General features: G+C 36.7%; 1 protein-coding gene across 1 annotated transcript in view; it reads left to right on the forward strand.

The window, feature by feature from the left end:
- The window catches only part of LOC139136838 (serine/threonine-protein kinase mTOR-like), a 148,656-nt gene that overhangs the window by 15,020 nt on the left and 112,083 nt on the right, over positions 1–21,553 (forward strand). Inside the window, exons 15-36 of the mRNA XM_070704671.1 lie at positions 201–300; positions 642–847; positions 1,212–1,334; positions 1,762–1,845; positions 2,523–2,750; positions 3,265–3,397; positions 3,974–4,224; positions 4,747–4,833; positions 5,155–5,319; positions 5,772–5,884; positions 6,671–6,926; positions 7,444–7,596; positions 7,979–8,121; positions 8,549–8,711; positions 8,962–9,095; positions 14,776–14,854; positions 15,290–15,429; positions 16,066–16,282; positions 17,151–17,336; positions 17,722–17,847; positions 18,592–18,723; positions 19,480–19,598. Coding sequence (XP_070560772.1) covers positions 201–300; positions 642–847; positions 1,212–1,334; positions 1,762–1,845; positions 2,523–2,750; positions 3,265–3,397; positions 3,974–4,224; positions 4,747–4,833; positions 5,155–5,319; positions 5,772–5,884; positions 6,671–6,926; positions 7,444–7,596; positions 7,979–8,121; positions 8,549–8,711; positions 8,962–9,095; positions 14,776–14,854; positions 15,290–15,429; positions 16,066–16,282; positions 17,151–17,336; positions 17,722–17,847; positions 18,592–18,723; positions 19,480–19,598 — 3,338 coding nt within the window. The remainder of the gene's footprint in view (positions 1–200; positions 301–641; positions 848–1,211; positions 1,335–1,761; positions 1,846–2,522; positions 2,751–3,264; positions 3,398–3,973; positions 4,225–4,746; positions 4,834–5,154; positions 5,320–5,771; positions 5,885–6,670; positions 6,927–7,443; positions 7,597–7,978; positions 8,122–8,548; positions 8,712–8,961; positions 9,096–14,775; positions 14,855–15,289; positions 15,430–16,065; positions 16,283–17,150; positions 17,337–17,721; positions 17,848–18,591; positions 18,724–19,479; positions 19,599–21,553) is intronic.

The following is a 21,553-nucleotide window of genomic DNA, read 5'->3' on the forward strand; positions in this document are numbered from 1 at the left end:
CAGTTGTTTAGAGAAGACCCTAATCTAATCAAGGAATAACACACAGCAGATTCTTGACAAAATAGCAGCAACTGTCAGCATGAGTAGGTTAGGACCAAACCATAAGTAGGGAAATTTTTAAACATAATATGTAAGGGAGGAAAGAACTGTGTTGTATGAAATGTTACTTCATGTTTGTGTATTTATCTTTTGTTCTTCAGCTGCTAGGAAATCACCCTCCAGCTTCAGTGAGTGCAACCAATACACAAGTTGTGGCTGATGTCTTAGGCAAGCTTCTCATCGTAGGCATCACAGATCAAGGTAAACATAAGCGCTGGTCTCTTACAGTGTGTGCCAGAAATGTAATCCACTGCAAATAATTCAAGCCAACGTTAGAAATAAACATTCTCATCAACTAAAAATAGAAATTTCAAGTTTATTTGGAGCTGAGGGTGTTCATGTCAATGAATAAGAAAAATAAAGAGACTAGATAAGAAAATTAGACAACTAGCATAGACCCAATTAGAACTTGAGCCCAAATTTTTAGAATTGAAGTTATACTGAATACATGTGCTGATATCTCGATAGTGAAAGATTTAACAGAAACAGAGAGCTTTTGAATACTGTATCCAATCATTTCCCCTGTAACATTTCCTGTACAGATCCTGACATCAGGTACTGTGTACTGGCATCCCTGGATGAGAGGTTTGATGCCCACCTAGCCCAGGCTGAGAATCTGAGCGCCCTCTTTGTGGCCCTCAACGATGAAGTGTTTGAGATCAGAGAGTTGGCCATGTGTATGATTGGTAGACTCAGCAACTTGAACCCTGCATTTGTCATGCCGGCTCTGAGAAAGACCCTCATTCAGGTAAGCCACAAACCCCTCCATGGGTAGAAAAGTGGAGCTGCCCTACATATGGTTGCTAATGTGTCAGGAAGAATACAAATATTTGTGAAGAAAGAAAGAAATGGAGTATTTACCTGGGAACTATGTATTATATGATGTGACGCAGTCAGAAATACAAATCTTTGCCAATATCACCACAGAAGGTGTCTTCCACCATGGAGAGTTCAATCACCATTCCAGCAGTTACAAGTATGAAAAGTTTCTGGTTTTGCACCCTTTGTTCGTATGTATACGGTACTGTATGCATTCAAAACTTACATTTTAAAAATATCAAATTTGTTCTTCTTGGCCAACTTTCACTGACAAGTTTTTTTTACCACTCTAGATTTTGACAGAACTTGAGCATAGTGGAGTTGGGCGCAACAAGGAACAAAGTGCCAGGATGTTGGGTCACCTTGTATCCAATGCACCAAGACTTATCAGACCTTACATGGAACCCATTGTCAAGGTAAGGTAAAAAAATTACCATCAGAATGCATTGAAAATGAGATTTACATTTCAAAAAAAGCAACTTCCTCTTTTTTACAAGTGCACTTTATTGTCTAATTCTTGACCTATTTTATCACCAGACTTTAGTACACCCAGTTGTGTTCAATAGGGGGATGGGACCTATATCAAGCAAAATGGACTGAAAAGTGGCCGGCCGGTGACTTGATTTGACTTGAAAAAAGTAATTATATCATAGTATTGATACTTGCACAAAACTGTGTTCAAGAACAGGCATTTCATTTTGTATATCAAAATTGTCCGACTCCTGTGGTTTAACAAGCAATGTCACATGGACAAGTTGTCCTGAGATTATCCTTACATGGATGTATCTACATAGTCATTGTCTTTCCATAGAGTACCACATATTTTGTGTTCTCATGACACAGGCATTGGTTCCCAAACTGAAAGAACCGGATCCCAACCCTGATGTTGTCATCAGTGTACTCGCAGCTATTGGTGAACAAGCCCAGGTAAGTCTTGCTGCTTAATCTTTGGCAGGACCTGCAATTTTCAATAGTAAAATGGGACTTATATACAGGAAAATGAGGATGAAATGTCGGCATTAATTGTGGCCAATGGAACCAAGAAATATTTGTCAGTTTGAATCTTGAAATTAATATGGTGATATTTGTCCACGCGCACATAATTGCTGACTTTGCGCCCGTCAGACCGTGTAGGTTCTTTTGAAAGGAAACCAAGATCTTTGCCAAACTCACAGCTGTATAATAGCAGCTGAAACAGGAAGTGCAAAATGTGGTTGTATGCATACAATATTCACAAACAAAAGAGTATAACAAGAGTAACAATTAGGTGAGAAAACACCCATTGTCAACTTGTCCAGGGTTTCCTCAAGTCTCTATCAGAATAAGGGGAGACTATGAGTAAAACCATGAGTTCTCTGTTGTGAAGGAGTGATATTTTAAATTTTAGGTTTATAAAGACTGGTCAGGTAGACTAGTAGTCAGAGTGTAACTAGGCATATTCTTTGCCATACAAGATGTGACCTGATAGCCGTCTACAGAAGTCGGGATGTTGAATATGGATTTGGTTATGAGTAACAAAATACACATTTGGAGGTTCTCTGACCATTCTTCCCAGCCACCGGACTTCAGCTACTTTATTTTCTCTTTTACCTTGTCTACCACAGGTGAGTGGTGTTGAAATGCGTAAGTGGATGGACGAACTTCTTCCAATCATCCTAGACATGTTACAAGACTCCTCCTCATTGGCCAAGAGAGAGGTAGCCCTGTGGACTTTGGGTCAGTTGGTTGAGAACACTGGCTATGTGGTGGAGCCCTACAGGAAATACCCAACACTGCTTGAAGTGTTGCTGAACTTTCTGAAGACAGAACAGTCAACTACAATCAGGAGAGAGGTAAATAAAATTTTTAACAAAATTCGCAGGCTTTATATTTATCAATATATGGATATTATAGGCATATAAATACAAATACAGCAGTGATCAAGACCCATAGAAATGTATATGTAAGGTGTTGACAGAATTGCAGTGCTGTGTCAATGGTATATAACAAGAAACCTATCTCAACAGCATGTAATCATTTTGCTGATGTGCAGCATGCTCGGAAGGTTACGTCTGATTAGTTGATGGTCACTATTCACAGCAACTTAGGGAGTGTATTTGTATAATTAGATGATAACGGTAAGATTCAGCCAACCAATAGGATAATGCCTTCTGAAATGCTGCACCTCAGGCAAACCATTTCAGTCCTAGTAGAAATTTGTCATGCTTTGAAATTTTATTCTGTTGTTTGTGAAGAAGTATACAAAAAAGTTAAAGGTAATATGGCTTTCAATGCAAGAAATGGGTTTTTTGATTAACTGTCATAGATCTGTCTTTAGAAATCAACTATCTGTTTTGTGTTATTCAGACTATCCGAGTACTGGGTCTGTTGGGTGCATTGGATCCGTACAAACACAAAGTCAACCTTGGTCAGATTGATAGATACGACACTGGTGCTGTGGTCAGCATGCCAGACACCAAAGGAAACCAAGACACCAGTGGTAAGTTCAAACTTGACTTTGTCAGTTACCATCGGGTCAAATAATATAACTCAAGTCTCCAGGTGCAAGAAAGTGTATGTAACATATATTTCGTACAGTTATCGTTCTATTAATTCTCATGCCCTAATGACTGTTTTTAATCTGATCCCCACATTGCTTGAGTTGTTTTTGGACATGTATGAAACTTTGATCAAAACAGTTTACAGTATGTTGTACTCCTAGGGGATCATTTTAAAGCTCATGGAGTAGATAAAGTTTTCGCTGGCTTAGTTTTGTGAAAATTGGGAATGTTATTTTTGCACAGAGATAACACAGAAATGGCAGCCATGTTAATTTCAAATATGTCGGTAAACATCTGGTAATTTATTTCTCTAGTACCAAAATTTGCACGGTGATCCCCAATTTTGTAATAATAATGTGGAAAGAGAATGGATAATGTTTGCTTGAGGAATGTTTGAGTAAAAGTTTACATATTTTTTGTTTTGAGGCGCGAAGTAATGATGAGGAGAGAGGTACAAACTACTCATTTAATTCAGTTGTTCGATAAAATTGACTTTGGTGTGATTTCTAAACCAGGTGAATACACAACCAGTGAGATGTTGGTCAACATGGGCAGCTGCCCTCTAGAGGAGTTTTATCCAGCAGTTGCCGTGTCAACGCTGATGAGGATCATGAGGGACCCGTCGTTGTCAAGTCATCACAACATGGTTGTACAGGCCATCACTTTCATCTTCAAGAGTATGGGAATCAAGTGTGTACAGTTCCTGCCACAGATCATGCCGACATTCCTGACTGTGATCAGGACCTGTGATCCTGGAATAAGAGAGGTGAGTGATGGAAAAAATTCCATGAAATAGGTGTCAAGGTCTGTGCAGTAGAAAGAACAGTAGTAAATAGTGGGCATGCTCAATAACAAGATATTGTACAGGTATTGGAAACATATGCCTTTGGTTAGTCATTGCGAAGATGCCTTCACTATCTTATAATATATCTTATTTTTGTGTCATTTACACTTGATAGACTCGGAGGCTTTAAGTCAGTCATCTAACTTTGTTTTGCTGTGCTGTACATATTTACATTCTGACGTAAGCTTTTGTCATAGTTAAAATGTGTATAGTGTTAACAGTTTAGCAGGAAATTTAGGGACAATTAAAAAAATATAACAAGGATGATAATGATAGTTGCACCATTCCTTGGAGAAGCTTTCACATTAAGAAAAAATTTGAAATTTTAGCTATTCATTTGACTGATGTTTTTACTGTAACGTGCAATATTTGTATTGAAATCAACTTTGGTGTAAGATTTGACAAATGATTTGACTTTCGATTTTCTTTCTTTGTGGTTTTCAGTTTTTGTTCCAACAGCTTGGTTTCATCATTTCCATTGTCAAGCAACACATCAGAAACTACCTGGATGATATCTTCTCTATCATAAAGGTGAGTAGTTTAGTAAAATGGCAGAAAGTTGGAATCAACAAAGCGACAAACTTGTAAATTCCACAAAAGATACTGTAAGATTGATGCAACAAATTACACATATTGCATTATTCTTAGAAATCCTTATACCAGTATGTTGTAGAAGTCTATATTAAACTTAAGTGTATTTGAAAGTGTCAATCCTGAAATGTGCATGTTGTATATGGCACATACTGTGTGGACAAGATTTTCACCTTGTCAAGTTCTAAACAATTTTTGAAAGAAATTTACAAAGTTATTATAAATTGTCATAATTGAGATTCCTTCATTGATGATTTTCAGGAATACTGGACACTGGACAGCCCCATGCAGATTACGATGATTCTATTAATAGAACAGATAGTGGTAGCGCTGGGAGGTGAATTCAAAGTGTATTTACCCCAGTTGGTACCTCAGATGTTAAGAGTCTTCATGCATGATCGTCATGAGAGAATTGTCACTCTAAAGGTATGGTAACCGGTAACATGTAATGAGTTTATCCTATTCCCATCTGATAGACTCTAACACCATGAACTTTCTCCCTATTATAATCAGAATTCAAAAGAAGAATTTCTGTACATAAAGTCATAATAATGAGTCCAAATACAGATGGCAGTGTTAGAATTTTTCCTTTATCAAATGTAACCAGGATGCCTGAGGTTACTGCATCTACAAAATTTGATACTTTGCTTTAGTATTGGGCATGCCACCTTAGTTGGTGACCAAATTTCTATTGAACTGAAAACTTTTTTCTGTTTTTGTTTGTTCAACACATATTGATAATCATCTTTGAAATTTTGAAATTTTGCATGGAAGTCTTGTGTAGTTCTCTTGACAGGGAAATAAATGGTTTTGCTTTGAATGTCCTACATGTATTATGAGTGAGTGAATGGATTTCTGTACGCATTTTGATATTTCAGCTACTGAATGCAATGCAGATGTTTGGAGCTAACCTAGATGACTACCTTCATCTACTACTGCCACCAGTGGTCAAGATATTTGACTCACCAGACATACCCACTGCAGTCAGGAGGTAAGGCATGGAAAAAACTTAGAAGTTAGATGTTTAGATAAAAGACAGAGACAGACAGAAGAGAACTGCTTTTCAGCAGAAGTTTACAAACTATATGTGCCTAGCAGTCATTCATTGTAGGGTGAAAGAGAGAAAGTTGAACTTACATATGAAAATATGCATGCCACAGAAAAAAGTCAAATCTCCAGCAAACTGATGTAAGTTTTGGTCTGCACAAACAAAGAAATACAGAATTATATAGAATCTATGATGGATGAACACATCCAAACAGACTTTTAATATTGAGCTATCAAAACGTGCTTTGACTTGAATGTAAAACCATGGAGTTACTGGGATAGATTTTCATGGGTTTACAGAGATACAACTTCTGAAAAAAACAGTGGTGCAAAGATGACAAACCTTGTCAGCTGTATAATGAAAGTGCATGACAGATAGATAAAACTTCGAGGAATGGTTCACCTCAGATCTCTGTAAAAGACAGTTGACAAGGGAATCCCCTAGCTATTTGACAAAAGTAATCATATTTAAATGTATGTTGTATTCACAAAAATATGAGATTCAGACAAATGTGTAGACTGTCTCACTGAACGAAATATGCTATCAGTAATGGAGTATTTTGTAGAAAATTAAATGAGTCATGTGTTTTCACAGAGTGCACACAAAAAAGATGCAAATTTTTTCAAAATCATTCTCTTGTTTGTCAATGTTGATAAACAAAACATTGTGTTTATTGTCACATGTATTCGTAATGTGATCACTGACATCCTCATGACATTAATTCCACAGAGCTGCCCTTGAGACAATAGACCGTCTGAGTGACACACTGGACTTCACAGACTTTGCATCCAGGATCATCCATCCCTTGGTGAGGACGCTGGATACCTCTCCAGAGCTGCGCACCGTTGCCATGGACACGCTTTCCTCCCTGACCATGCAGCTTGGCAAGAAGTACCAGATCTTCATCCCTATGGTGAATAAAGTGCTGACCAAACACAGAATTATGCACCAGAGATATGATATGCTGCTCTGCAGAATTGTACAGGTAGGTGCAGTTTACATCATTGAGTACAAGTAGGGTATTTCAAATCTTCAGTGCAAATACTGTAAAATGTTTGTGTGTCTATATGCACAAGCACATCAGCCTATATAATCATTCACAAAATTTCAAATAAGAAAATTTTTTATCTCAAAATTTTTAATTGAAGCAGTATCATATTAAATCATGCTCTTTAATTTCATTCTTAGGGAATTGATTTTCTTTCTGGACAAGCAGACCGACTATCTACTAAATTTGGCAAATTATTTGTCACATTCATGAAAGATATTTAACCTCTGTTTGCTCTAGCCTTTTGAGAGCCTTCTCATGAATCACAATGTGCTATCTATTCAAAATATCTTTGAAAACCCTAAAGCTGTTAGATCCAACCACCATTATCCTAAATACTGTAATGATTTTCATGTGTGTGGCATGCATACAGTGTACATACCAGTATTTCTTCATTTCATACATTATTATACTTGTACATTACTATTGATTTTATTTTCAAATTGTTTTGAAGGGCACCACCATAGCAGAGGAAGAGGATGACCCGTTGCTATGGAAGACACGCCTCAGTAAAGGTGGTAACCTTGGTGATGATGCTGCTACCAGTAGTTCACCAGATACTGGTGGTGTTAAGAAACTCCATGTTAGTCCATCTAATCTACAAAGGGTAAGATTTCAGGATTTCTTAAATTCTTCTGAATTGTGCACTTTCTATTTTGCCAAGTAATTGTAGGTGGAGTTCCCAAAGTTGTTCTAGCATAATTTCTGTGACATGGTTATGCAGATACAGCAGATATCTTTGTACTGTTCCCGTATGTGTAAAGGCAGTACAGAAGTCTGCTTAACCCACAGAGCGCCGAAGTCAGTTTTTACACCTGTAAAATCATTGCCCCCATTCTTTCAGATTTTTGCCAAAATTTTCATAAAAAGCTGTAGCCAATAAAATATGATGTTCATTTAGTCCAAAATTATCAAAAAATTACAGAAAAATTCATAAAAATTATGTTTTATCATTATCACTATAACTGAATGAATTTTTACATTCACAGGCATGGGGTGCAGCTAGACGGGTCTCCAAGGATGACTGGATGGAGTGGTTGAGAAGACTCAGTGTGGAATTACTGAAAGAATCCCCATCCCCAGCACTGAGATCATGCTGGGCTCTGGCCCAGGCATACAACCCACTGGCCAGGTAAATCTCCTTGTCGGATGTAAAATATCTCAGCTGATTTAATCCATTCAGCAAAGTAGCTCTTTATTCAGACGTGATGTCAATTCAGATTTGCTCTGTGTAATTTGTGTTTACTAGTAAGAACTGATGTGATCAGACTGATTTTAGTGCAAGAGGATAAAAGCATATTAACTTACCGTAGTGCTATTATGAAACCAATGCTCATTATCAGTTGAAGATTGGTATTTTTGGACATTGTACATTTGGATTTCAATTTGAAAATGTGCAAAGATAATTTTTTTCTTTCAAACAAGTATGACTCCTATCATACCACACTGAGTATAGTTTACAGAATATGCCAATATTGATGCTCTGTATATTAAAATTACTTGACTTTACAAACTTTCCAGGAATATATAATTAAACTGATAACCTTGTCTTTTCACAGGGATTTATTCAATGCAGCGTTTGTCTCTTGTTGGTCAGAGCTACACGAAACACAACAGGATGAGTTGATACAGAGCTTAGAGCAAGCCCTGACAGCTCAGGACATCCCTGAAATCACCCAGACACTGCTGAACTTGGCTGAGTTCATGGAACACTGTGATAAGGTGAGCTACTCAAAGCTGTCATTATCATGGCACAGGAAGTCTAGTAAGATTCAGGTTCAGATTCTGATTCTGATTCGGAATAACAAAACAGTTATCAAACTTTTGAAATCTTGCAATTATTAAGAAAGTATTATTTTAATGATAGCAGTAAAGAAGGAAAAAGTAATGCTTCTTTGTGTCCAATTTAAATGTCTTACTGTATAATTATAGTTCTGTATAAACTTATTTAGTGTTGTATTTACTGTATCAGGGTCCCTTGCCATTGGACAATGTGTTACTTGGAGAGCGCGCCACCAAGTGTCGTGCCTATGCCAAGGCACTGCATTACAAAGAGGAAGAGTTCCATAGAGGACCCAGTACATTCATACTGGGAGCTTTGATCAGGTAATGAAATGTTATCATTGTTCAAAATGAACAAAGGATAGTGTGTTTGAAAAATTAGCTTTCTGGATTTCTTGATTCCAATTAAATTGCTCTGATAAAAAGTAATGTTACAAGTTTTTTCATGTATTTATAGATGTTTTATTGTAAGGGAAATGAAGGGTTACAGTGCATGTCTGAACGGTGGGACGGTACAGCTTTCAATTGTCCATCATTTTCCAAGATACTTTCCAACATTTGGCATTTGCAAACTGAACTTTTGAAATCTCATAAAAATACTTATCAATTCTGGGTTTCCTCTGGGTTTAAAAAATCTTAGTAAATTTACGAATCCTAGTTTTAAATTATTAGTAAATTTGATAAAATATTAGTAAATGCTATTCTGATGGTTTACCAGTCTTTGGGCAGTGTCAATGAGCTTTTCCAATACGGTGCAAAGACTTGATGTGCAACTACTGGACATACCAATACATGTAGATTTTGAGCCAATAATTGTCCTTTGTTTCAGTAAACACCAATATGCAAATGCCTTCTTGAAGTCAAATTTATAAATATTCCTTAGAGATGGTGCCTCTATTGCAATTGTCATAATGGAACTATCTGTGCTAACTTTCAGCCTAGCCCTGGATTTTGTTGTACCTGGAAAAGCCTCTTTCACAAGTAGCAGTGTTTGTTGGCAATATCAGACCAATTTTGACTAATGTACACAGGTTTAGATATATTTCATCAACTTTCTGATCCAAAGTATGCCCCATGCATCTTGAAATAAACCCAATGGGTGTTGGTGTTAAGTATTTTTTTTTAATTTGAAGACATTTCTGAGCAATTTTATGCATTCTTATACAGTGTATGAGAGACTAATCCCACATACACACAGGGGAGGGTTTCAGGGAGGGGCCCCCCTCCCTGTGTGCAAGAAAATTTTAAAATTTGAAGACATTTTGGAGTAATTGCATGCATTCTTGTATTGTATGAAAGACCATTTCAGCATGAGATTGTTAAGGTGTTAAGGATTTTTTTTTAAATTTGAAGACATTTCTGAGCAATTTTATGCATTCTTATACAGTATATAAAAGGCTATTTCAACATACACACAGGGGAAGGGTTTCAGGGAGGGGTCCCCCTCCCTGTGTGCAAGAAATTTGTAAATTTTAAGACATTTTGGAGTAATTTCATGCATCCTTGTACAGTATGCAAAACCATTTCAACATACAGAATAATCATTATCACAATCAATTACACCATGTTTTCGTGGGATAAAGTTTAAAAAAAAGTCAGAAAAATTAATTTGATATCACTCGGGCCTGTCTACTGCATTCAGTTGGCAAGGATAATAGCAAAATTTCATCAGACTGTTGCGTTGTGTTGTGTAGAATTATATTTAGCTCATGACTTGAACAAACATTTTGAAATACATCTTAGATAGGGGTTTTCACAACCAGAAAACGATCCGCTAGAACCCTGACCAGTCTGGCTGTACAAAGTTTTTACTGATTTAAATAAAACTTGACTGAAGATACAGTAAAGTCAAACAGTTATTTCAATGCAATGAATTAAAGGAACACAATTTTCCGTGATTTCAATTCACTGTACTATTAAATTTCACAATAAAACGAATCCGTGAGCTGATTATTGATTTTTTGGTGATGTTGAATATAATTGAAAAAGAGATAAATTTCAGTGTTCATGTTTCATAAAATCCCAAACTAACGACATCGAACGCCAACCTGTACAACACCGTATGTGTACAAAGCACCAGCAGTCGGTTGTAACACAGTACACACAACCCGATATCGGTCGACCTGAAATTTGACACTGTGATCGACGTAGCTTTTCAAAGGTACGAAAAGTGAGACCAAGTAATTTTTTGTTTAATCAGATTTGATCTAAAACCTCCCAAAACCAACAGACAAAGTCCTACTCTTACACAGAAAATCAAAGTTTTCAAGCGTCGACTTTCTCTTCCGCGATGCACACAACCACAGCCCCTCCACAAAACGCGATGTCGATCGACTTGAGTTGAATATTGACATTGTGATCGACCATGGATGGATTGACATGGGGTTTCAAAAGTATGAAAAATGAGACTCGGTAACTTTTGGTCGCTTTAGATTTAATAATAATAATAATAATAATAATAATTTATTTCTCATATTCTTTTGAAAAAAGACAATAATTTGTACACATTGAAGCGTTACAATGAGAAAAGGACTGAAAAATAGTTGCTCTAGGCACTAATCGAGTTCAGCCCCAAACTCAAGAAAGATTGATGTACAGTTTTTTAAATATGGCGACTGTTCCGATATATCACAGTGACAGATATTACAGAAAGTTAATGTACTAGGCATGAAGCCTTGGAAAAAATACATAAAAACACAAAACTTCAGCAAAAAAGCGAAAAGTAACTGTGAGAGAAAACGGTCTGAGTTACAAAATCAACAAAACTACAACTCCAGTAAATAATTTTTAAGCTCTCGTTTGAATCTAAATCTGGAAGTGATGTTTTTAAGATCCTCTGGAATGCTGTTCCATACTACAGTACCAACAAATTTGATAGAAGTTTGTCCTAAATTGCTTCGGAATTTAGGGGGGTGGAGAACATTTTTGTCTTTGGACCGAGTACTGTACATATGATCATTTGGGGAAAAGTATGATTTGAAATTCATGGGAAGTTTATCATGTAGAACATCGTAAACGAAAATTGCGACCTGAAGCTTGAATTGTTTATACACATCAAGAATTTTAAGTTTCTTAAATAAAGGGGCAGTATGAGCGTGATAGCTACTACCAGATATGATACGCACAATTCTTTTTTGAATGACAAAAATATCTGATAAATATGACTGGTATGTAGATCCCCACACCTCTAAACCAAAAGAGATGTGAGGTAAAACAAATGCATTATACAACATTAAAAGTATTGTTTGGGGAACCATACATCTCAATTTATAAAAAATACCAGTTAGTTTACAAATCTTGTTTTTCAGATCCATGATGTGCTGTTTCCAATTCAACTGGTTGTCCATTTTGACTCCAACAAAAGAAGTACAATCAACTTCTTTTAATACAGTATCTTTTAAATAAAGTGAACCCTCGATTTCCCAGGACTTTCGTTTGTTACCAATTACCATATAGACTGTTTTAGCAGCATTTATAGTTAATTTGTTACAATCACACCAGTTTATCACCTTTTGAAATTCTAAGTTAACTTCGTTGAGAGTAAAGGTATTTACATTTTTGTGAAAAGAGTGGAAAAGGTTAGAATCATCTGCATAAAGTCTAAAATTGAAAAAATCAGTACAGTTTGGTATGTCATTGATATAAATTAAAAATAACGTAGGGCCAAGTATTGAGCCCTGCGGTACACCACACTTAATCTCATGTTTCTGTGATTCATTGTCGTCAATTGTAACATACTGGCTTCTTGATTTTAAATAACTTTTAAACCATAACAAGGGCAAACCCCCTTACACCATAGTATTCTAGTTTACAGAACAAAATGTCATGATTCACTGTATCAAAAGCTTTAGAAAAGTCTATGAACATGCCAAGAGATGAGTTACCATTATCTATCTCCTCAAGCAAACACTGAGTAAGACTTAGTAGGGAGATTTTACAACTGTGTTTCTTCCTAAAGCCATATTGATGTTCATACAAAATATTATAATTATCTAGATAGTTTACAAGACGTGAATTTACCACTTTTTCTAAAAGTTTACTCAGTACTGGCAAGATAGATATGGGTCTGTAATTACCAATATCATTTACATTTCCTTTTTTGTACAAAGGCAATACACGCGCAACCTTCATAAGGTTTGGAAATTGACCAGTGGTGAAAGAAAGGTTAAAAATATGACAAAGTGGAATAGAGATGTGTATATTTGCTTCTTTTACAAGTCTAGATGGAATATTATCACAACCAGCTGCCTTGCGAATATCCAGGGTAGAAATTAAATTCTCAATTTCCTTTATAGTTACTGGTTGAAGAAAAAAAGAATTGCTGGTGTTCATCGTATTTTGCAAAAAAGTATCAAAAGTAACATTGCTTTGTGGAGAAATTTGTTTGGCTAAATTTTCACCAATATTTACAAAATAATTGTTAAGATCTTCTACGATGTCACTGATATCTGAATGAACCTCTTTTGTACCCATACTATCCACTTCCAAATGGTCTGGAATGGAAGTGTCATTTTTTACGTTTGGCTTTACCAATTAAATCATTTATAACTTCCCATGTTTCCTTCATTTTCCCATTATTTTCTGAAAATAAGTGTGTGTAGTACTGTTTTTTAGCCTTTCTAAACGCCTGTCAGGATATTCCGGTATCTTTTATAATAGGTTAAAGCTTGTTCATTAAAAGAAAGTTTATGCAGATTTCCAAAAAGCTTATGTTTTTTCTTGATTGACTTTTTAATTGCACTTGTGATCCAGGGTTTATCTTGTTTTTTCCTCACACTTATTTTATTTTGTATTAAAGGAGCATGTCTGTTGCAAATTGCAAGAAAAGTACTGACAAAGTTAGAGTAGGATAATTGGACATCCTGACAGTTTAGCACTTCCTCCCATCCTTCAAGTTTAAGCTCATCAAGAAAAGCTTGTAAATGAAAATTCCTATAATCACGTACCATAGCAATGGAAGAAGGATGGGAAGGAGTACTTATTGAAGGAAAAAAAGCAAAAGTGGGTAAATGGTCCGAAATATCTGAAAGTATTGTACCTGCTGAAATAGTTCTACCTGTAACATTTGTATAAATGTGATCTATAAGTGTAGAAGACGTTTTTAGTTAATCTAGTAGGACAGCTTATTAACTGTTCAAATTAAAACAAGCAAAAGCATTTAACAAATTTTCCCCTTTTGAGGTGGATGACTGACTTAAATCTATATTTAAGTCACCGACAATAAAACAACCATTATACTTTTTTGACAATGAATTTACTGTATGTTCTAAACTAGGGTATTTGATCGAAAACCTACCAAACCCATCAGACAAGGCCCTATTCTTATGCAGAAAACCAAAGCTCTCAAGCGTCGACTTTCTCTTCCGCGTTTTAGCAAAACAACGTCGGCTTCATTCGGAAATGGTCGGCTATTCGTGGGTATTACGTACTTGTATGTTAGTCCAATGTTCGGCTATACCCGATGTGAATGTCGGAATAATTCGGGCTGTGATCGGGAAAGCAGGGTTGACCTCGAGAGCGATTCCCAGTATAGTACAACACGTTCGCTGATCGCGGTACTACAGTGATAGCAACAAGTTCACTGCGTAAATTGCTAGACTACATATAGCCACATCGGCACTTCTGAAATATTATTTGCGGCTTGCAAGACCACCAAAAGATCAAAATATTGTTATCAAAACCAGACTTTCGGGGCTGGAGAGCGAAACTGCTGAAAAGTAGCCGGCCAAAATACGGAAGTAGCCGGCCAATTTGGCCGGCATCCGGCTTAAAATGAACACGCTGCTATTAAGCCTGTATTTTTTTCTCGTAAAAATACGAATGCGGTGTGAAAATATTTCGTAAACAGCAGATTTTTTTCTCAATTTACTAATTTGCGAGCGGCAGCGGAAGCCCAGTCTATTGATTTCATAATAAATGTTGAATGTGATATTAAAGTGTTTCTTGTGGTACAACAAATAGCAGCAAATTTTGATCAGCTATTTTGTCATTCTTACCTGCACAGCATCAATAACAAGTTACAACAGCCAGAAGCTGCCACCGGTGTGTTACAGTATGCAATGAAAAATTATAGAGCTGAATTGGTGAGTATTACTTTGCTTAAAGATCTAAATAAAAAATGCTGTTGTTTGAAAATTTGATACTTTTCTTAGGCTTGGATGACTTTCTGTAGCCACAGAAATTATCTAGTGTTCAAAATGTTTTACATGAAATGTGTGAAATATTTGAGAGTTTGTCAAAAAAGTTGATAAGCAAGATTTTAAGATAGTGGTAAGTGAGAGATATTTTAGCTCTTGGTAGTTTGACAGACTTTCTGTTCAGAAAGTATCATTTTAGGAGTCTGTTTTTCAATAACTTGCAGAACAAATAAACAAACAGGTAGAATCGTACTACCTACAAAATTTTGTAAAAATGCTCCTGCCGTCCTCCACAAAGTGTGATGACCAGGTCATCTTTACCGTAAGTTGTGTCACTGCCTTTTGCGCCTACTTTTTATTTTCTCTTCTCTCACCTGTCAGCAAATTCAAGAGACTTGGTATGAGAAGCTGCATGACTGGGAGAATGCATTGGAAGCATACAAGAGAAAACAAGAACAAAACCCAGAGAACATTGAACTGACCCTGGGAACAATGAGATGCCTGGAGGCTTTGGGAGAATGGTATGTTTTTGTACAGCAATATTCAAATGTAGGGTTATATCTGAATAAACTATTACAATTTCAGGGTATTAAGAGTTATGAGTGTGGAGGGGCTTGTTACCACTGGCAGTCTGTAGGGAATTCAAAGTGTAATTTCTATGAAGATGAATACATTTGGAAATATGAAGGTTGCTCCCAAGTCCTCGGAGCATGTACATATGATCCACTCTTAAAGTTACTTTCTACTGCAGGCTTGTTGGGAGCATGCAATATGGTGAATGTAAAAAAGTTAATAGGGGAGAGGCAGGGATGTTTTTCATAGATATTACAATATAACAGGTTCATAGTAAGTAGGACTTTCTAGTTTATGGTGAGATATCTAGTTCTACTTGATAGAAGGGCGGGTTTGCCAAAGTAGTAATGACAGTAGGGGCCACTACCCAGGTAGACAGGGTGTTGACCAGTATCATGACTGATATGAGATGTGCTATTGCGGTTGAGGGCGCTGTTCCATATTCATTAGTTTGAACAATCCTGTTTGGAAGTGATGCTCACAGTGTGCATGCCAAATGCATTTATCAGTACATCTGTGCCACATAAATAATCATGCTTTTTCTGAAACTAAAAGAATTTGATGTGATATTTTGATTTATCAAGGGGTGCTCTGTACGATGTATCAACTGAGAAATGGCAGCAGGTGAATGATGAAACAAGGCAAAGAATGGCCAGAATGGCTGCAGCCGCTGCATGGGGTCTAGGACACTGGGAGAGTATGGAGGAATACACATGTATGATACCCAGGGACACCCATGATGGCGCTTTCTACAGAGCTGTCCTTGAAGTCCATGAAGACCATTTCTCGCTGGCTCAGCAGGTAAAAAAACTTCAAGTTTCAAATTGTCAAAGACAGATTTTTGTACTGTGTAAAACGCTGTACTCAAAGGGCCATATGTGTATCATATACACATAATACACAGATACATGTATCATCTAAAATACACATCTGTCACCAGATCTATATGATATTGGATCATTTGTCATTCACATGGTTGGGGGCGCTGCACATGCCATATGTGATTATCTGCAAGGCAGGAAGTAGCGGCAGACTTTGCAGATAGTGTAACCTCAATACAGCCAAACCTAAAGAAACACAATGAAATACTGTGAACAAAATGTAAATTGTGTAATTTATTTTTCCGGATTAAACTTTCATTATTTCTCGACCGTGAAATTGAACTTGATCACTCCAGACAATATTTCCATGCATTCTGTATGCTTTATGAAACAAGTTTGAAGCAGTTACCATCTTTGCCAAACTACACAGAACACCCTAATTTTCACTTTTATCCTGGTGTCAGCATATTTAAGTAACTGATTCATAATAGTTGAATTCATTGCCATCCTTTCTTTAGTTGCCTGAAATAAAAGAGACAGTTCAAAATTAAACATGTTGTTTTGAAATTTTGACTGAGAAAATCAGACATTACGGGAAGGCTCCATTAACTTAGCAATACCCGACTTCCCTATGAGGATCAATTTCACAAACCTGGCTTTGGTCAGGCAAGGACTCAGGTTTCAGATACCATGCAAGTTAATGCAGTCTTCCCTTAATGTCAGACAATATTGTAAAGCTGTGTGTAACATCCACAAAACCCAAAGGAAAATTATGAATTCTTTGAAGAATGAAATAACAAGTTATTTATAACATATCTAAAACATTGGGTGTACTGTTTTGCTTGCAGTGTATTGACAAAGCTAGGGATATTTTAGACAATGAGTTGACAGCAATGGCTGGTGAGAGTTACAACAGAGCCTACGGTGCAATGGTACAGGTACAGATGTTATCAGAGTTGGAAGAAATCATTCAGTATAAACTTGTGCCTGAGAGGAGAGACGCCATCAAGCAAACTTGGTGGGACAGACTACAGGTAAGGCTTATCTATATGTTCTCCACATCCCTTTTCCCCCATATACAGTTAGTTCCATATTCTCCATGGCAATGGGGTACTTCCTATCTCTGTTCTTTACAAAAATACATACACTATGTTTTGCACATTATGCTGATAATGTTCTCTGCTAGAATTTTACATACATTGTGTATATTTTGTTGTTTTTAGTAGACAGGTAAAGTTATTACCGTTTGCCAGAACCTAGGTTTCCAGGTTGAGAAAACAATAACTTGATTTATGAATTTGCTCTCTTGTTACAATTATTGTCAAATTTTATAACAAATGAAAATGTGTCTTGTTACTAAATTACATGTATGTGATAAATTTACCAACCATATGTAAGTTGTTATTTGTACAACTATAGGGCTGTCAACAGAATGTTGAAGACTGGCAGAAGATCATTCAAGTGAGATCACTGGTGCTGACTCCACAGGAAGACATGAGAACCTGGCTGAAGTATTCAAGTCTCTGTAGGAAGGGAGGTAGACTGGTAAGTTAGTTTACCTCATCATCCATACAGTACATCACAGACCCTGTGCCGGTAGTGTCTTTATGGTATTTCGCAAATCTTAATTGTATCATGTATGTGACTGACCCCAATGGTTAGATCATGGTATTTGACAGATCCTACTGGTTCAGATCATGGTGTTTTTTGCTGATCCCAGTGGTTTAGATCTTGATCTTTGGCCAGTGGCATTAGTAAGATCATGTTGTACGTATTACGCTGATCCCAATGGTTCAGATCATGGCTTTGTGGTTAATTCCAGTGACTAGATTGGTATTTTTGGTTGATCCCTTATGCTTAGATCATGATGTATGCACGCCTATTTGTATGCCTTCATATATTTCCAAAAAAAACTCAGCTATACTGATCAGAGGAATAATTTTCATTTACATGAGGTGTCAAGCAGACTTTCACTACACTTGTATAGAGACTTTTAAAATACCCTCCAAGTTACAGCATGTGATGTTGGATAATGAAGAATTGTGAGTGCAACAAAGCAGTCACAAATAATAATTGAAGACACATGCCCTATTGAAAAATATGTGATAGAAATTGCAAGTGCAGTGTGACAGTATGTACATTGGCTTTCAGATGTAAAGCACCATTTATATACTGGTATTGAGACACTGATCTCATGTATAATGAAAACAGTGACCAGTGATATTTCTAGATCTGATGACTTTGCATGTACGACTTCATAAAGTGCACTAAACATTTTGTTTCTTTCAGAAACTGTCTCACAAGACCCTTGTGATGCTGCTTGGTGTAGACCCTTCTAAGCATCCTGACCAACCTCTCCCTACAACCCACCCACACGTCACTTTTGCCTATATGAAACACATGTGGAAGAACTCTGAGCAGGTAAGAAAAATTGGTGATCAAATCTTGTATTTTCACCATCTTGACCTAGTTTGTATTATGATTTATGTTGTTTCAATAAAACTAGCTTATAAAGAAATTCAGCAGTCAGAACTTTCGAGAATAAATGACCATATCTCAGAACTCTTTGGCAGTCTAACTTATCATATATTTGTTTAGGGCTGATTTTGTGAAAACAATCCGTGAAGTAATGAATGAGTAAACTATTTGGTACAATTTATTATCAAAATATAATTTCCACAAATGCAGTCTTGCTGTAGAAAAAAACATGCACACAAGCACTGACATATCTGTGAGAAAAACTTTTGATATAAGTGTACAGAGTCCAGAAATGACTTTCCAAAAATGTGTAAAAGTACTCGGCTGGCTGTGGTATGAGAAATGTGCTTTGTGGAGATTTTCTCACAAAATTGCTGTTGTGTACATAAGCCTACTACCATAATGCAGATGAAAGATTTGTACATATACTTGCAAATCCTGACATGCAACATTTTCATATAATCAAGTTGTGTACTGGATAAAGCATAGTTTACATTTAACCTGTTCACCCCAACTCCCTGTAAACAGGTCCACAAGCTACATTGACAGCAATTGGTTTAGGCCAAACTATACTTACCTTTGTGAAAGGGATAAGAAAAGTTGACATAATTCCATGGGGAAAAACAGGACGTTTTCCTTGACAGTTCTCTGAGTTCTGACCATTTCCTTATTTTCCACACTTTGCCTTGTGCTTTACAGCAAGATGCTTTCCAGCACCTTCAAAACTTTGTGCAGAACTCACTGCATCAACAAGTCATCCAGACACCATCCAATGGGGAATCTAGTGAGAGGAAAGAACTGCATAAGCTGATGGCACGGTAGGAACATAAAACTGCCTTGTTAAGTCGTAAATGTTTGAGTCAAAGAAAGTATGCTATATCAATGGTATGATTTATAAGTTTCAGGTGATCACAGTGAGCATGAATTGATATTTTGATTGATGTTACATGAATGTGACCTTGAAGTTGTTTGAGGAATGGAAAGGATGGTTGTTGGAATTACCTTGAAAATTGTAGTGACATTGAAGCTGAGTGTGTTTTGGAAGAGGAATTATGACAAGTGGCGATGTAATGAATGAATGAATGTGATGATCAGATGTGGTTCAGGTGTGTGGTACAGGGCCTGAAATTTCCCTTTTTTCCCACTGGTCCCAGGACTAGTGACCTGTTTCTTTTCACTGGTCCGAAGATTAAATCCACTGGTCCTCAAAAATTTGCATAACAATACAAGAATGATCATTTCTCGTACTCATGTTATATTATACATTTCTATCAGATTTGCTTCGGATTTACATACAGCAAAAACTCTCAATCTTTGTAATACAGACAACACTGCATAAACATTTACTTGGTACCGGTAGATTTCTTAAGTTCTTTTACACATACTTTTACTATTGTTATGAAGCTCAATTCAATTTCAATTGTCCAGCTGTTGATTCTTTTCCATTTAAATTGCAAAAAATAGGTTGAAAACACAAAATATCTGAGATGAACTTCTTTTCCTTTGATATCAATAGCAATTGCCATAACGCTGTTCTGACAAGCTAGGCGGTTCTTGTTGAGGTCAGCTACAATGAAGCTAGGGGGTCTTGACTATATAAGGAATTCAGCATGGTGACCTTCTAAATGCTAACGCTTGCTTGCTACGGAAGATCGTAAAGTTACAATGACTCCTTCCAGATAAATTTACTGCAAAATACTACATTGATGGACAGAGATATAATGTTTTCACACAATGGGGTTGATGATATTTTTGGGTGGGGCTATGATCTGGTTTTTACCATGTTACATTTTACATGAGTACATGGCCCGGCATTTGATTTTTGTCCCAGGGCCCAGTGCAGTGGCTAGTGGACGCACATCGCCTTGCTCATATCATGAATCACAGACTGTAACAGAGTAACTGATTTTCCTTTAGAGTTTACGTTGTGATAAAAGAAATAGACTAAATTTTAAATGTTTGATTGACTTAAAAGAAGCAATAATCTGTAAGAGCTACCCGATTGAGTGCAATTTTGTAGCTACTAGAAGACGTAGTCTCACAACGAACTCTTCAGTGAAATTCTCGGCCTGATAATTAATGTGTCCTTCGTATTTTGGGGGACGTAGTTTCTAATTTTGTGTCAAAAGACACTAGAACACTATCTGGGAAAACACCGGAAATTCCCTTGCCAAATAAATTGGCTCCCGTTTGTACTGGTCCGCGGACTTTTTAGGGGTAATTTTATACTGGTCCTGGATAAAAAATCACTGGTCCGGGACCTCGGACCAGCGTTTTTTTCAGGCCCTGTGGTATTGACTTGTTGTTTGTATACTGTATTTCTGATATTCATTGCTGTTAAAGAATGTTTGATAGAATCATAGTCAAACAGCCATACTAAAAATAAGAGTATCATTGTGCTTGCGTAAATTTACTTTATAATTCTGGAGTGTTGTATGCTGCTGGTTGTGCACTAGTATGTGTAAGAAATGCCAAGATGTGTGTTTGTAATGGATGGATGATTGACAGGATGATGGAATTCCTTTGAAAACAACTCCTGGACACCAAAGCTGAATAAGGACAAGTTACACGTAGAAAAAGAGAAATACTTGCGGTAAGTGCATACTCAGGTTTTGAGATGCAAGACAATCAGGAATGGAAAATGGTGAAGGATATGTTGACAGCTGAAGATACCAGGTAAGAGAATCATTGCTGAGGATGTCACCTGATATCAGGTTTGCATAGCATTAGCATAGGGTAGAAAAGTAAATTTTGGATAACATGTTATTTTAGA

The sequence above is a fragment of the Ptychodera flava genome, chromosome 7, assembly GCF_041260155.1.
Source record: "Ptychodera flava strain L36383 chromosome 7, AS_Pfla_20210202, whole genome shotgun sequence".
Taxonomy (NCBI): Eukaryota; Metazoa; Hemichordata; class Enteropneusta; family Ptychoderidae; genus Ptychodera; species Ptychodera flava.